Source organism: Streptopelia decaocto (genome assembly GCF_964273445.1).
Source record: "Streptopelia decaocto genome assembly, chromosome: 2".
In the NCBI taxonomy this organism is placed as follows: domain Eukaryota; kingdom Metazoa; phylum Chordata; class Aves; order Columbiformes; family Columbidae; genus Streptopelia; species Streptopelia decaocto.
In genome coordinates, this window is record NC_138655.1 from 25,977,970 (window position 1) to 25,991,399 (window position 13,430).

General features: G+C 41.0%; 1 protein-coding gene across 1 annotated transcript in view; it reads left to right on the top strand.

Annotated features, from left to right (window-relative positions):
* TRIQK (triple QxxK/R motif containing) overlaps window positions 1–13,430 on the top strand; it is a 64,257-nt gene that overhangs the window by 15,127 nt on the left and 35,700 nt on the right. The window contains exon 2 of the mRNA XM_082044475.1: window positions 2,660–2,740. Within this exon, the coding sequence (XP_081900601.1) occupies window positions 2,680–2,740 (61 nt within the window). The 5' untranslated portion in view covers window positions 2,660–2,679. The remainder of the gene's footprint in view (window positions 1–2,659; window positions 2,741–13,430) is intronic.

Consider the following 13,430-nt stretch of genomic DNA (forward strand, 5'->3'; position numbering starts at 1 on the left):
CAGAAAGTTACATTGGAAACCACTCCTACAGCCTGGTTCATAAATAATAAATATTATCTCTTATTAATCCATATTTTAGTTTAGCTCTGGCTCGTGGCAAGTTGCTTCCTCAGGGAATGCAGGATTCTTTACAAGAGAAGGTGATGAGCCACAGTCCCCGAGGAATTAAATTGTGAAAACAATCTTGGTTTCGTACATGCTAATATAGATCTGTTATTCCCTTTCCACATCTATCACAACACATTTTAAATTGTGGCTGATCTTTTATGCAAATAGCTGTCTTATTAGACATTGTGGCTGTATGCGCTAATGTCTCCATGGGTTTCTCGGGCGTTTGCTATCTAACCATCAAAGCGGTGGAAATGAATGATGATTACGGCATCCCTTTGAAGAACAAAGAGGAGTCGAGGTTCTAGATGTGGGAGTCAGTGACTCTGAGCCACGTGGGCAAACGCGAGAGTCTCTGTGGCTTGGATCAAGTCGGGAAATAATTTTTGCCTGTGTTTTCTTCTTGTGTTTTATTGGCACTGCTAGGACTGCAAACATCTTTCACAGCTGATGTTTTGTTACAAAACATTAGTAGGCTATTGAAATTGCAAAAGGCAAGTCAAAACACTCTCTTAACGGTGGCATAAAAAAGCCAAGAAGTAGTTTTGCAGTATAAAATGTATCTGTTATCTTCTCAACTATTTGAAAGTTCAGATGTTACTTTTATTTTCCACTCTTGGTACTAGGATGTGAATGTTATGTGAGAAATCTAACTCAGTTGAGAAAATAGCTGGACAGCATAACAGAAGGCTAAAAATCAGCCAACCAGACAAACTGGATTACAATTCACTGCTTATGTGTTTTACGTAAAATGGGAGTATTCTCTGCATTAAAACAAAATAAAATGCTGTAATTGAGTTTTCCGTTCAGAATAAAACAAATGGTATTTTTTATACCATATCACTACTCCTGAATACCTTTTAAAAAGCTTGCTGATTTTGGAGAATCAAAGTTTATTTTATGCCCTGTGTCCCACACTTGAAATTTAGGAGCTTGGCTCCATCTGTGTTTTTTCCAGTTTTGTTACCTGGCATTAAATGCCAATAATTCTTATGGAATAGATAAATAAATAAGACTGTGAGTTACAAATGCATGAATCACTGATGGCGTGATTCCTGCAGCTATACTTCAAACCATGTTATGAAGGAAATAATGGTGGATGTTTAATGTTGTGATGCCCATTCAGAAGTGCCTTGGTATGTTTTTGTGTCCATGTTTTGGCATCATGGTGCCTTCAAGGCTGCACTTCCCAGAGAGTGTGCCTTGCTCGAGCAGGGGGAGAGAAGAGTAAAGCTCTTGCAGATGCTCCAAGGCCATACGTGCACCATCTGCAGATGGTTCGTGGCTACCCAGGATGTTTCAACCGAAGTTTGCCCATGGCACTGTGCTCGCCAGGGCTGGCTGGGAAAAGGCAAGTGTTGGCTATCGCGTGTCTTCTGTGCTCCAACGGTAAATCTGACACTTGTGGAAGAGGTCAGTCCTCTTGGGACCACAGGGGTTGATGCTGGGATGCTTGTGTCATAAAGATGGCCAAACAGTGGGGCTTATCGTTGCTGTGATGAGTGATGTCTTCAGCCCATCCAAAATGGTTGAAAACCAGTGTTTTGAGCAGCAAGTGTGACTATAAAAGCCAGGTATTTTTTGACTATGGAAAAAAAGGTGAAAAGAGCGTATTTGTAAAGTCTTACTGCATCTTTTGAGTGACAGCCCTGCAATGGGATGAATATGAGACCATAAGGTTTTGCATGTTAAATGGGTATATTGGGAGTTGGCTAAAATACTACTCAGATGATGCTTGTTCAGTTACATGGATGGTGTGGCAGCACCAAAGTACCAAAAAGAGCATCTTTGGATGAATGATGGTGTAGTTCTCTGTGCAATCCTAGTGTCACCTGCCTGTGCTGGGCAACACGAGGAGCCCATTTGAGGGTCACGATGGTTGTTACCTTAATGCGCTGAAGGGGATTTAAACTCTCAATACTGAGAGGTGTAAAATGGGTGCAGCCCCTGCTCTCACCATTATGCTCCACGTTGTTTTCATTTGCAGATCTCTAGAGCCCATGGCAGGAAAGTAGGAGAGCATGGGGTTGCTGTGGTTTGGGGATCTTGTTCCTCTCTTTTGCTCGGGTTGGCTGGAGGGCTGTGTCTGCAGGGGTGTTTCCTGGGCAATTACACCTGTGGATGCGGACATGCCCCGTCCTGCCTCAGGCTCTCTGGCATCATGTAAATGTGTTTGCCAACAATACAAGCAGCTCACAATACTACATTCACTCCCTGGTTTACTAAAGAAAAAAAAAAAAATAGGAAAGTAAATGAGTAGTAGCAAATGCTGAATTACAGTGCATTGGTTTAGTTACTTTTTTCTGTAATGTTAATAACCCATGCAATGGGGAGAAAGGTGTATTTAGAATTTATCTAATAGTCTTCAGGATAGTGATGATTAACTCCGGTGTTTCATTGTACTCTGGGAAGGCTGATGTCTTTGTGTATAATCATGTAAATGTTGCTTGTTACAGGTTTTGTTTTTTTTTTTTCTGATGTTAGAAGTCATTGATTTCCTTAGTAAATTATTTAAGAATAATGCATTTTTTTTTTTTTCTGATACTGACAGTGATTTTTGGATTGAAAACAATGGGTAGAAAAGATGCCTCTACAGCAAGGACTCCTGTTGACCAATACAGGAAACAAATAGGTAAGAGATCTGAAGAAAAGTTTGTGAGCTTAACAAAAAATCTCTGTTTTTTTGAAGCCAGAGCAGCTTCTTTAACAAAATGTATTCTTCTTCTTCTAAAAGTTCATGTTGCTTGTGAGTGGTACAAAATAATGCATGCTCTAGGAAAACATTTTTTGTATACTGTTGACTAGTTCATTCAGCGAAACCTTTTTTGCAGCCACGGTTTCAAATAACTTGAAACGAGTCCATGTTCTGTGTTTGGAAATGCTAGTGAAATACTGCAGTGCTACATGATGTTTCTAACTGTTTGAACTTTCCTGATTTTCCTCTTTGTTTCCAGTGTAAAATATGGGCATTTCTGACAAAATACTTTTACAACTTTGTAAGAATTTTTGATACACTGAATGACACAGACCTTTACATTGTATAATGACATTCATTTTCACATTTAACATTTTAATACTTTTTTCTATTTTCTACTTTTTTTCTGTTCTTACCATTGTAAATGTAGGTGATTTGTATACAAAGTACACACATGCACATACATGAACACATACACAGGTATGTACATTGCAGACACAAATCCCTATTTATTTGCTTAAATGCGAAGGTATTATTTTTGGAATCCATATATCAGGATTATGTCTATGTGTTAAATAGTGTTATAAAACAGACACAATATTTTAAATGTATGTATATAAAATGAAGTACCTTAATCTATTATCAGTTATTTAAGTAAATTACTCTGTTTTACAGTTGCTAAGCACCCACATCTGTGTTTAAATATGCAGAACAATGGCAAGTGTCTGGGAAAAAAAGCCTGTTTATGATGTACTTTCTCATGGTTAAAGAGCTAGGATATGTGAACAATCTTATTTTTATCATCTCTTAATTTTTTTAGTGCTGCCTTACTATTTTAACATAAGTGTTTTAATGGTCTTTCCTGCATTTAAAGTTGAAATAAGGGGTTATTTTATATTTTATTTGTTTTAGATACCCATGGAATGCTCTATATTTCCTAGTCCTGGACAGATAACATGACTGGCTTCCTTGGTTAATTCTCTGACATACTTAGAAACGTGGCTGAAAACCTCTGAGTAACTTTATGGATGGGAAGCAGATAGGCTGATAGCAGATAGCCCACCAGGACAGATGCTTAAATAGGTGGGCTCTCTGCTTTTGTGTGATTTAGGTTTTATGCAGAAAACCTTGCGAGGAAACTAGTACCTAGCAGAAGATGGCACCACAAGTATTTCACCCAGAGGGGTTTGGTAGGAAGTGGGAGGCCTGCAGCTCATCTTTGGGACAGCTCGTCCTGTTGTAACTGGATGTTTGGAAAGATGATGTTTAAATCAGAATCAGCTTTCTGGCATTTTCTCTGCATGTTTTTCATTGTGGTCACTTATTTTTCATCCGCTTCCTTTAGGGTTGCTTTTATTCCCTTTGTGAACACCTTCAGGTGGCCACAGTTGGGGTCATTTTTTAAGGTCTTCCACAGGGTGAAAGAAAGCAGTGATCTCCATCAGGATCCCCACAGAGCAGGCTGGGCTGCTGGAGGACCAGGGAGGTGTAAAGCTGCACCTAAGACTCACAAAATTACCTCCTGCTCTTCCATAACTTGGGCTCCTTCTTGCACATTATCACTGTGTGGCACCGTGGTTGGATGTCTCACACCTGTGAGATGCCAGGACCGATCAGCTGTGACTGAGCAGGAGAGAGGACACTGCGCTGTAGCAAGTGTCAAGAAGATTTGTATTGGGGCCCAGCACTCAGAGGGATCCTGTTATATAGCTGTTATATAGCTGACTCTCTGTTTTTAGGCTATCATGTTGTCTGAACAATTTGGCACCTTCCATGTTTGTGATACGATGCAGTACTGTGATCCGTTGGGTACTGCAAAATGCAGTGTCTGAGAGGGTTTGTAATAAGCTCATTTTCCTTCGATGTGATGCATTGCTCTTAACTTGGCAAAAGCAAGTGTTAAAAATTATCATAGGGAAGAATATCACACCTGCAGGCAAATAAACTGCATAACCTAGAAGCTGTTTCTGTGACTCTAATATTACTAGGAGGACAGAGAGCAAGAACTAAAATAGACTATCCACTGCCTTTTTCTCTGATTATGGCTGTTCCAGCTCCCACTCTGGTCATTCACTGGTGTAGCCATAGAATTTGCCAATGGAAATTAGTTCTCTTATCTCACCAGTAAACTTAATGAATGTGAGAGAGGGGAGCTCAAAATTTATGGATATATGGTTTTACACGTCAGTGTTGCAGGCATGTTTGAGTTTTAGGTGTAAGTATTTTGGTCTAACTTTAAGCCTGGTAGCTGAGCTTAGTGAAGTTATCCCTCTAGTATCATTATGTCTTTAGGTGTATTATAGGACAAACAGGTGTATTATTGACAAATATTGTCCAATTATGGCAAGAACTTTTCTTGCCATAATGAATATGGAAATCTTTCAACTTTTTTTGCCATTACTTCTTGATTTTTTTCTTCTTATATAATTTTTTGTGAGTGATGATAATTCATCTGTTTATCACAGAATCACAGAATGGCTGAGGTTGGCAGGGACCTCTGAAGGTCATCTGGTCCAACCCCCTGCTCAAGCAGGGCCACCTAGAGTCAGTTGCCCAGGACCATGTCCAGATGGCTTTTCAATATCTCCAAGGAGAGGAACTTCACAGCCTCCCTGAACAACCTGTTCCTGTGTTTGACCACCCTCCAAGTAAAAATTTTTCTCATATGTTCAGTGTGTGCCCATTGCCTGTGGTCCTCTCACTGGGCACCACTAAGGCCTGGCTCTGTCCTCTTTGCACCCTCCCTTCAGATATTTACACACACTGATGAGGTCTCCCCTGAACCTTCTCTTCTCCTGGGTATGCAATCCCAGATCTCTCAGCCCTTCCTCATAGGAGAGGTGCTCCGCATCCTTCATCAAATTCTTCATGATTTGATTTAATTCAGGTGCTTATTGGAAATTATATAGGAAGACTTTCCATTTTTTCTTAAAATCTGTTCATTAAATAAGCCCTAGATCTGGCAACTTAGGTACTTTTGCAAGGAGTACTTTTAGGTACTTCGTACTTAGGTACTTTTGCTTTAGTGTGAGGCCATTTAGTTGAAGACCCTCCGGAATACGGAATGCTGTCATGCTCCAGGACTGTGTAGCTTATGGGAGGGTCATTCTTGTTTGTATGAGAACAGAGACAGAGGGCTCATCCATCTTGGAGAGGGATGTTTGATCGCCGTTTCCCAGATAGGTTATATCTAGAAACAGTGGGCAAAGGAAGGCTGCATGGGGCCTGTCTTTAAAAACTTAATTTATCAAACCCATTTAAAGTTCTAAGTCCATACCTGGACTGATTGCTGTCTTTCCTTTCCATATGTTCAGTATCTATGGATTCTTGAAAATCTTATGGTGGATGCTGGCTGAATAGCTATCTCTTGCTGACTAAGGCTGTGGTGTTATTTTTTAGCTCATGATGTAATGTTTTCTAGCTTTGCTGGAGAGAAGGTAACCAGATTGAAACTTTTTTAATACCTTTTTTCTTGGATTGAAAATGGCACTCTTCAAGGAACAACATGTCACAAAGTCGTATCAACTTCAACACAGTTTTCAGTTAGATGTTTAGTGGAGTAATTTGATATAAAAGCAGATTTTTAATTTCATTTTGTTCCAAGCTTTCTGTTTTGTTCTGAGTTTCCATACGGCACGCCACATGTTTGCCCTGTGCCATGGTTCAAGTTCACATTGATCACTTCAGTTCAGCCGTTTGCCTTTTTCTCTCCTCTGTGAGCTCAGGATCGCTCATGCCTTGTTTGCCGCTGTGCCATTAGCAGTTGCTGTTTGCTTGAGACGTGTTTTCAGAGGATTCCCCAGGCACAGAGACTGATATTGCTCTTCTCTGTCAGCTGGCTTTCAGCCATCTCTCCTGCCACCAGCCAAAATTTGTCTGGAGTGCCTCTCGTTCAGCAAGTGCTCCGGTATCCGACAGCAGCAGCGCCTTTTCTGCGAGGAGCGGGGGCAACCTTGTCGTTAGCAGACCAAACTGGCACTGGCTTCATGAAGACTGTCGCCAGGTGGGACAGGCAACAACAGCAGCAACCTTTTCAAACTGGCATGGACTGTGCCAGGAGGAGGGAGGATGGTGAAGAGGGAATCTCCTGTCGATTCCCCGTGAGCTGCTGAGGCTCTGGAGAGGGCATGAGGAAAAGTAATCTTAACGCTTTTTATTCATCTCTCTCATGTACCCAAACATCCATGTGTAGCGCAGCAGCAAACGGGGCAGCTCTCCTGCACAGCATTTCCTTCTCACTGCTGCTGTTTGTGCTGCTGTGCGTAATTTGCTGGGAGCGAAGGAAAGGTGTGAGGCAGTATACGTCTTTCTACATTTATGCAGCTTTGCTCCACAAATGCTGTGAAAATAGCAACAGGTTTTGTACCATATTTGCTTTGTTTACTGTTATGTGTGCTTTAAGTTCCCAGAACAATTCCACATGTATATTTTCGATCCTTCTTCATCTGGTGTGTCGCTTGCTCGGCATGGAAGCCACAGGATTTGTGGGTAGTGTTCATGACTCGTGTGATTGCGGGATCCTAAGCAGGCATACTGAGAGGATTATAGCATAACTAAAACCTGGTCTACAAATCAAGAATAGACATACTTTTGGCTCTCATTACTATTGTGTTGCTGTAGCATAATTTTTCATGAGGAGAGGTTGTTTGCCAATCATTCAACCTCCAATTTGTAGACTCAAAGGTCTGCTTATTGTCTGCTCTCTATCTTCTGACTTGCCAGCATGATCCTTTAGGAGCTGGAGCTTATGAAGGCACAGCCCAGGGCACGTCTGGAGTAAACGAGGCTACTCACATCCCCTGGGAAGGAGTAAAATAATGAATGAAAATAAATTATCTTTTCATTTTGGAAAGCACAGGGTGCTAGGCTGAGCACAATGGCTCGGTAATGGAGGCGGTGCTCAGTGGCGCAGCACGTACAGAGTGCTGAGGTGGTGAAGGGGACTGGGTGGGAGTCCTGAGACCCCAGCTGCAGCAGTGCAGGAGAGGAGAGAGAACTGCCCACCTGAACTAACAGATAAAATTCTATGAATAAAGTTGCCCCTTGTTTTAATACTCCTTGGTGTGAGGAACTGACGACGCATTCAGAAGAAAGGCACCTCATCCTAGTGCCAAGGGTTGTGGTCCTGCTGTAGCCCCAATGAGGTGGATATGAGCTTGTCCCGGCGTGAGTGTGGTGGGCAGAGCTGGGGTCTGTGGCCTCCTGGCCTCCTGCAAAGAGCAGCTCAGCTCTCAACTGGGTGATCGCCAAAGGAAGCAGTGCCAGTCTCCCAAATAAGGGCTTTTTTGTGGTAATATAGTTGCACTGACAACATGAAGGTATAGACCTTGGCGAGATGGATGGATGGATGGGAACTAGCAGCAGCAAGAACATCTCTGGGGTTCCCATCTCCAGCTACCATCTCAGTCGTGAGCATGGACCTGTTGTGTCCTTGTCTCCAGAGGGAAGCCCTTCTTGTGGCAGATTTCCATCTTCACTTGCCTTGCTGCTCAAATAAATGTGTTTATTCTCTACCACCTCACCTTTTCTTCCATTTGCCATTATCATTCACCTTCACTGTTGCCTTCCTTATCCGGAGTAGTGCTGTTACATACTCAAATCAAACTGGCTGCTAACAGTCTTCCTTTTCCACTCAAAAAAGGAAATGTGTTACATTTTGAGACTTTATTCTGAAATATATTACATACTTCAAAGTGAAATGTGATTGTTTTGTTTTGGATCAGGAAATGTTTGTTATCAGCATCAAAATTTTAGATTTCGTTTCTGAAACAACAGTAAGAGCAAAAAAAAAAGTTTTAACTGAATTTGTGCCGAAAATTTCAAAATCGCACCATTTGTCACAAAAGAGGAATTCCTGTATCTTTTATCTGTTGAGAAAAGGCACAGAACCAGAAGGCAGCATTTGCATCGAGATCTCTCTCTGCTGTCACAAGCAAATATGTAGCAGGACTGATGTCAATGGAATGAAAATTCTCCAAACTACTTTTATAATTAGTCATCTTTTTTTCCCTGTATTTGTTGTTAGTCACCTATTTATTGGGGGAAAGGTAGAGAGAGGAAAAGTACAGAAACAAATACGTGCTATTCTGAGTTGAGACAAAAAGAGGAGAGACCCTTACAACTATTTATTTAGAGTGTGAAAACAACCCAAGAAATAGGCAGTTCCAGTGCACAGGGTGCCCTTTTTTTTGCATGTGGAACTCTTGATTTTTTTTTTTTACTCTCTTGACTTTTTCTAATAAAAGTGTACTATTAAGCACATAATAAAGAAAAGTAGGAAAAGAACCCTCTTTTTGCTATTATGTGTGACTGTTGGCAAGTCTTGGAATCTTTTCCTATACTGAGTTTCATACATCACAGTGAAATGCCATGGATACCACGTGTAGTCCCTTTCCTTTTGTTTGGGAGGAGGTTTTATGAAGAATTAATTTCTTTGTCACAGAAATTGAACTAGATCTTTTGGTCAGTGATTGCTGTTTCGATTTAAGTTTTATGCCAGTGGCATCACTTCTTGGAAAATAAAGCAGGAGCAGCTGAGGAAAACACTGCTGTGAAGTCAAGCCCAGCCTGGCTATACTAATTTATTCCACATTTTGTGATGATTGGGATGTTTTAAAATATGTTCTGTGAAGGCCGATGATGGATTTTAAGCACATAGAGTATGTGATCACTTATTTTTTAAAGTCCAAAGCAGTACAGCTATATTTTATTGCCTTGGCTTGGGGCATAAAAGGTGATGGTAGGTCTGGATATGTACTTGTGTTTGCATGGGTATTATTGAGTTTTCATTTGCTGGGCAGACGCAGCCCCAGCATGAGCAGGGACAGGGGTCTGTGGGAGCAGGTCCACACTCTGTGCATGTGGATACTATGGAGGAAGGTGCTGTATCTCACCCTTGGCTCCCATCCCTGCTCCACAGCGAAAGCCTTGGTTTTCTTTGAACTTGGTTGATTATACTACTCTTACTATACGTTTATACTACGCTTGTAGAGTACCTTTTTACAGATGGAGGCTCATAGTCTACTCTTATTTTAATCTCATCAACAATATCACGATTTCACCTAGTGGAGTTGCTACAAATTTTTTTATGGATGTAAATGAGAGTGAAATTTGACACGCTGTTTCCAATGATTGAACTGTGTTTCAGCATGGTGTTATTTCAAGCATTTGCAATTCCTGTGAGGTATCTGATGTCTACAGGGCTCCTGAAATGATACATATTTGTCTTCATACGTACTCTCATCTTCTGATCTGTTCTTCAGTGGATTCATTTCTGCAGTCAAAAAAGTCAGCCTAAAACAGCCTCTTTGCATCCCCTCCAAAATACATAAAAATTTCACTATAGACACATAAGCATATATGTATTTCATTCAGATGCAGTACAGTTTAACATTTTTAGAAATTCTTTCACCAGGCTTTGAAAATCTTAGTTTGTATGTGTGAAGGGTGGACTTCACATTGAGATACGAATACTATGAATCTGTAAATCTAACTTCAGACACCCATTTCTAAAATTCTCAGACATAATTTTTCTATATATACAGTCTTAATATATATGCATTCTCTGCATGTGGTGTATGTCCTTATATTTCTAGGTAACTTTATGTCAATATAAATGCATGGAGAGTTGGGCAGCGAACTACAAATCTGATTTCCTCGTATTTCATCTTAAGTCAGCAGTGCAGAAAGTGTGAGAATGAAAAGCCCAGTGGACATGCATCTACCAAGATGTGCATAGTTGTAACTGCATTTCTTCAGTTACAATTCTATGAAATATAGTGCCTTTTTTTTTCCAGCAGTTATGTTTTGTCCAGCCATTATCCCACCATGGCGGGTGGCAGTTTGTGAAACCTCCTCTGCCCCTCCACTCTCTGGACTAGCAGAAATGAAGGGAGCAAGGAGCCTGGCGAGCATTGCAGGAGGCACTGGTCTAAGAAGAAAGACACAGAGTCCCCTTGGCTCAATTCAAGAGGTTTAACTGAAGGGACTTTTGTATTTCATGCTTCAGGATGTGACCATGTGCATTATGTAGTTCAGCAGGTATTGCACCTATTTATGGCCTTAAAAAATATGTGTTCAGGGTAAGCACAACCATAGAACGGTCATCTGGCTTTTGTAATGAATTTGTTCACATTGGTGATTGCTATCATGCGGTCCATTAATTGCACGTTGTCAGGGATTTCTGTAACTCATTTTATTAAAAATATTTTTTTCAATGGAAGCTTTTGCTTCTATTATGCCTTATTTTGGAAGAAACTTAGGAACTGGCTACATTGTGGTTTTCAGGGTCTTGAACTATTTATGGGATTGTCTGCTAGGCTCTGTGTATTACTTGCAGGCTTGAAGTGTTGGATGGGAAATGAAGTAACAGGGCAGCAGGCGAATGATTTTAGTAAGCTCAGACTGCTAGAAAGAAAATATAAAAAGGCAGTTGCTTAATTTGAATTACAGTTACAGAAATCGCAAACACCATGTGACTAGATTTTGTTTTTACTCGATGGTAAAGGCTGATTAAAAATAAGCACTACTTAAAGTATTCACATATTCAAAGTTATTTTGAGATTTTTCATTTGTGTAGCAATTGGATCAGTACAGCAAAGCACTGTGAACAAAGAGCTCTGCAATAAGAAGTGGAATGTGGGAAATCACATACTCTGCCCAGACTGAGTGCTCTGGTTGCAGTTAATAAATCTGCAGATAATATAAGGCAAGTCACTAATATGTTGTTTAATCTCTGAAGTACTTTGCTTGGAATCTGGTCCTTGTCATCATCCCAGCTACATAGATACCCTGTTTACCATGGGACTGACTGTGTGAGTTTTTGCTCTGTGAAGGTGTTGGTACTGTTTTCAGATAATACACATATTAAATTTCCAATAGGTTTGACTTCCTGTTGAATAGGAAAAGTCAAAAAAGCCTGCCTTTTCCTTAATTTATTTTCTGTGAATATCTTATCATTATCGCCATATCTGCATTGGTGCTGTAAGATTTGTAGCAATACTGATATCCTCGATAGTGATATTTCATTTTTCATTAACAAAATAACAGTAATTTTAGAATTTGTTAGAATTATTTTTCCTATGGCATTTTAACCAAATACCTATGGGCTTTCTCGTTCGTAAGAATTGGGGTTTGAATGATCTAAAGTGTGACAGGTAAGAGGATGTGACACAGCTCGCCACTAAATCACTTGCTCAGGTTCAGCCTAGGTGTTAGTCATGGGAAGATGATAACTGCCTGGCAGATATTCGGTGGCATTTATGATGCAATGTTTGTGCATTCAGTTCCTAGCATAGAAGTGTTGAAAAACATCATTATTTGTTGGCAGTCAAAACAGAGAGGAGCTGGATAATGAACTAGCACATGGAGTGAAACAGTCTCAGCATTAGATGTGGTCCCTTCCACTCAAGGTTACAGGATACTGATGAGAGCATGGCCCACATTCACTGAAGCTGTTTTGAGTCTGAACTCAGAGGGTGCGTTCAGTCCCTCACCTTTGGACCTCTTGAGTGTTGTGCTCGTGCTGACCTGCCTCTTAGCAGTGCTAACTGGTGTGGACACAATGCTGTGTACTATGGCAGTGCGTCTCCTGGTTTGAAGCTGGCTTGCACCTAAAGCAGTTCATGTCACAGGCAGAATGAGTGTAGACCTGGCCTGAGGGACCTCCAGCCACTGTCACTGGAGAGCTGGAAGAAGATGGAAGTTAAAGTAGGGTGCAAGTGGGGCCTTTTAGGAGTTTTGCAGGCACTGTGTGGGAATGTATAAGAATCATCTCTGTAGGCTTCTATTCAAACAGGTGAAAGGATTAAGTTTGGGCTGGTGATTCGTGTCTTCACCTGTAGGTTAAACGTGCCTGGTACTGCATTATATCACTGATGACAACTGGCATGGAATGACCCTGACCATACTGTTGAACTCTTTTATCTCTAAAACAGAGTGGCTCCTTGAAAACTGCTCTAGGCCTATGTTAATTCTTGAGCCATGTGTAGGAATTGCCTGGGAGAGGGCTGCTCTGGGCACAAACTGAGCCAGGGACTAGAGTTTGCAGGACATTGAATTCCAGTTCCAGTTAGCATTGTATGATATATTGGTACACGTGCCAACAGATAGGCAGAAGGCACAGTTTGACATTACCAAGTGACCTTTAGCAACACCTACCTATCTCTACTTGTTCCTATCCACATGTCACAGTGTGTATTATACTATACCATCCTCTGGGATGGCACAGCTGTTTGTGTACCATTTTGATCTAGCTTGAAGAAAAAGATTTGCTTGCTTGCACAAGCTGAGCTAATACGCACCAAAGAGCAGGACGGCACACAGCAGGGACTGAAATGTGTGGCAAAACTCACACCAACAAGTGCCATAAGCCAGTATTGCTGTCGAACCTATTGCAGAGCCAGGCTGGATGTGCAATAAATCTAGGAAGAGTCTTTATTCCATATAACATGTAGATTGAACAGATTAGGAAGTGTAAGAAGGATTCGCTTCCTGCGTAGGCTTCCCCTGACTTCTTAGAACCACTTTTGATTTCAGTCCAGTGGCCTCTGTAGGTCAGATCAGTCCTGCTGACTGAATTACTTTATGAATAATAACTACAATCATTTAAAGCCATGCATTTTAGAGG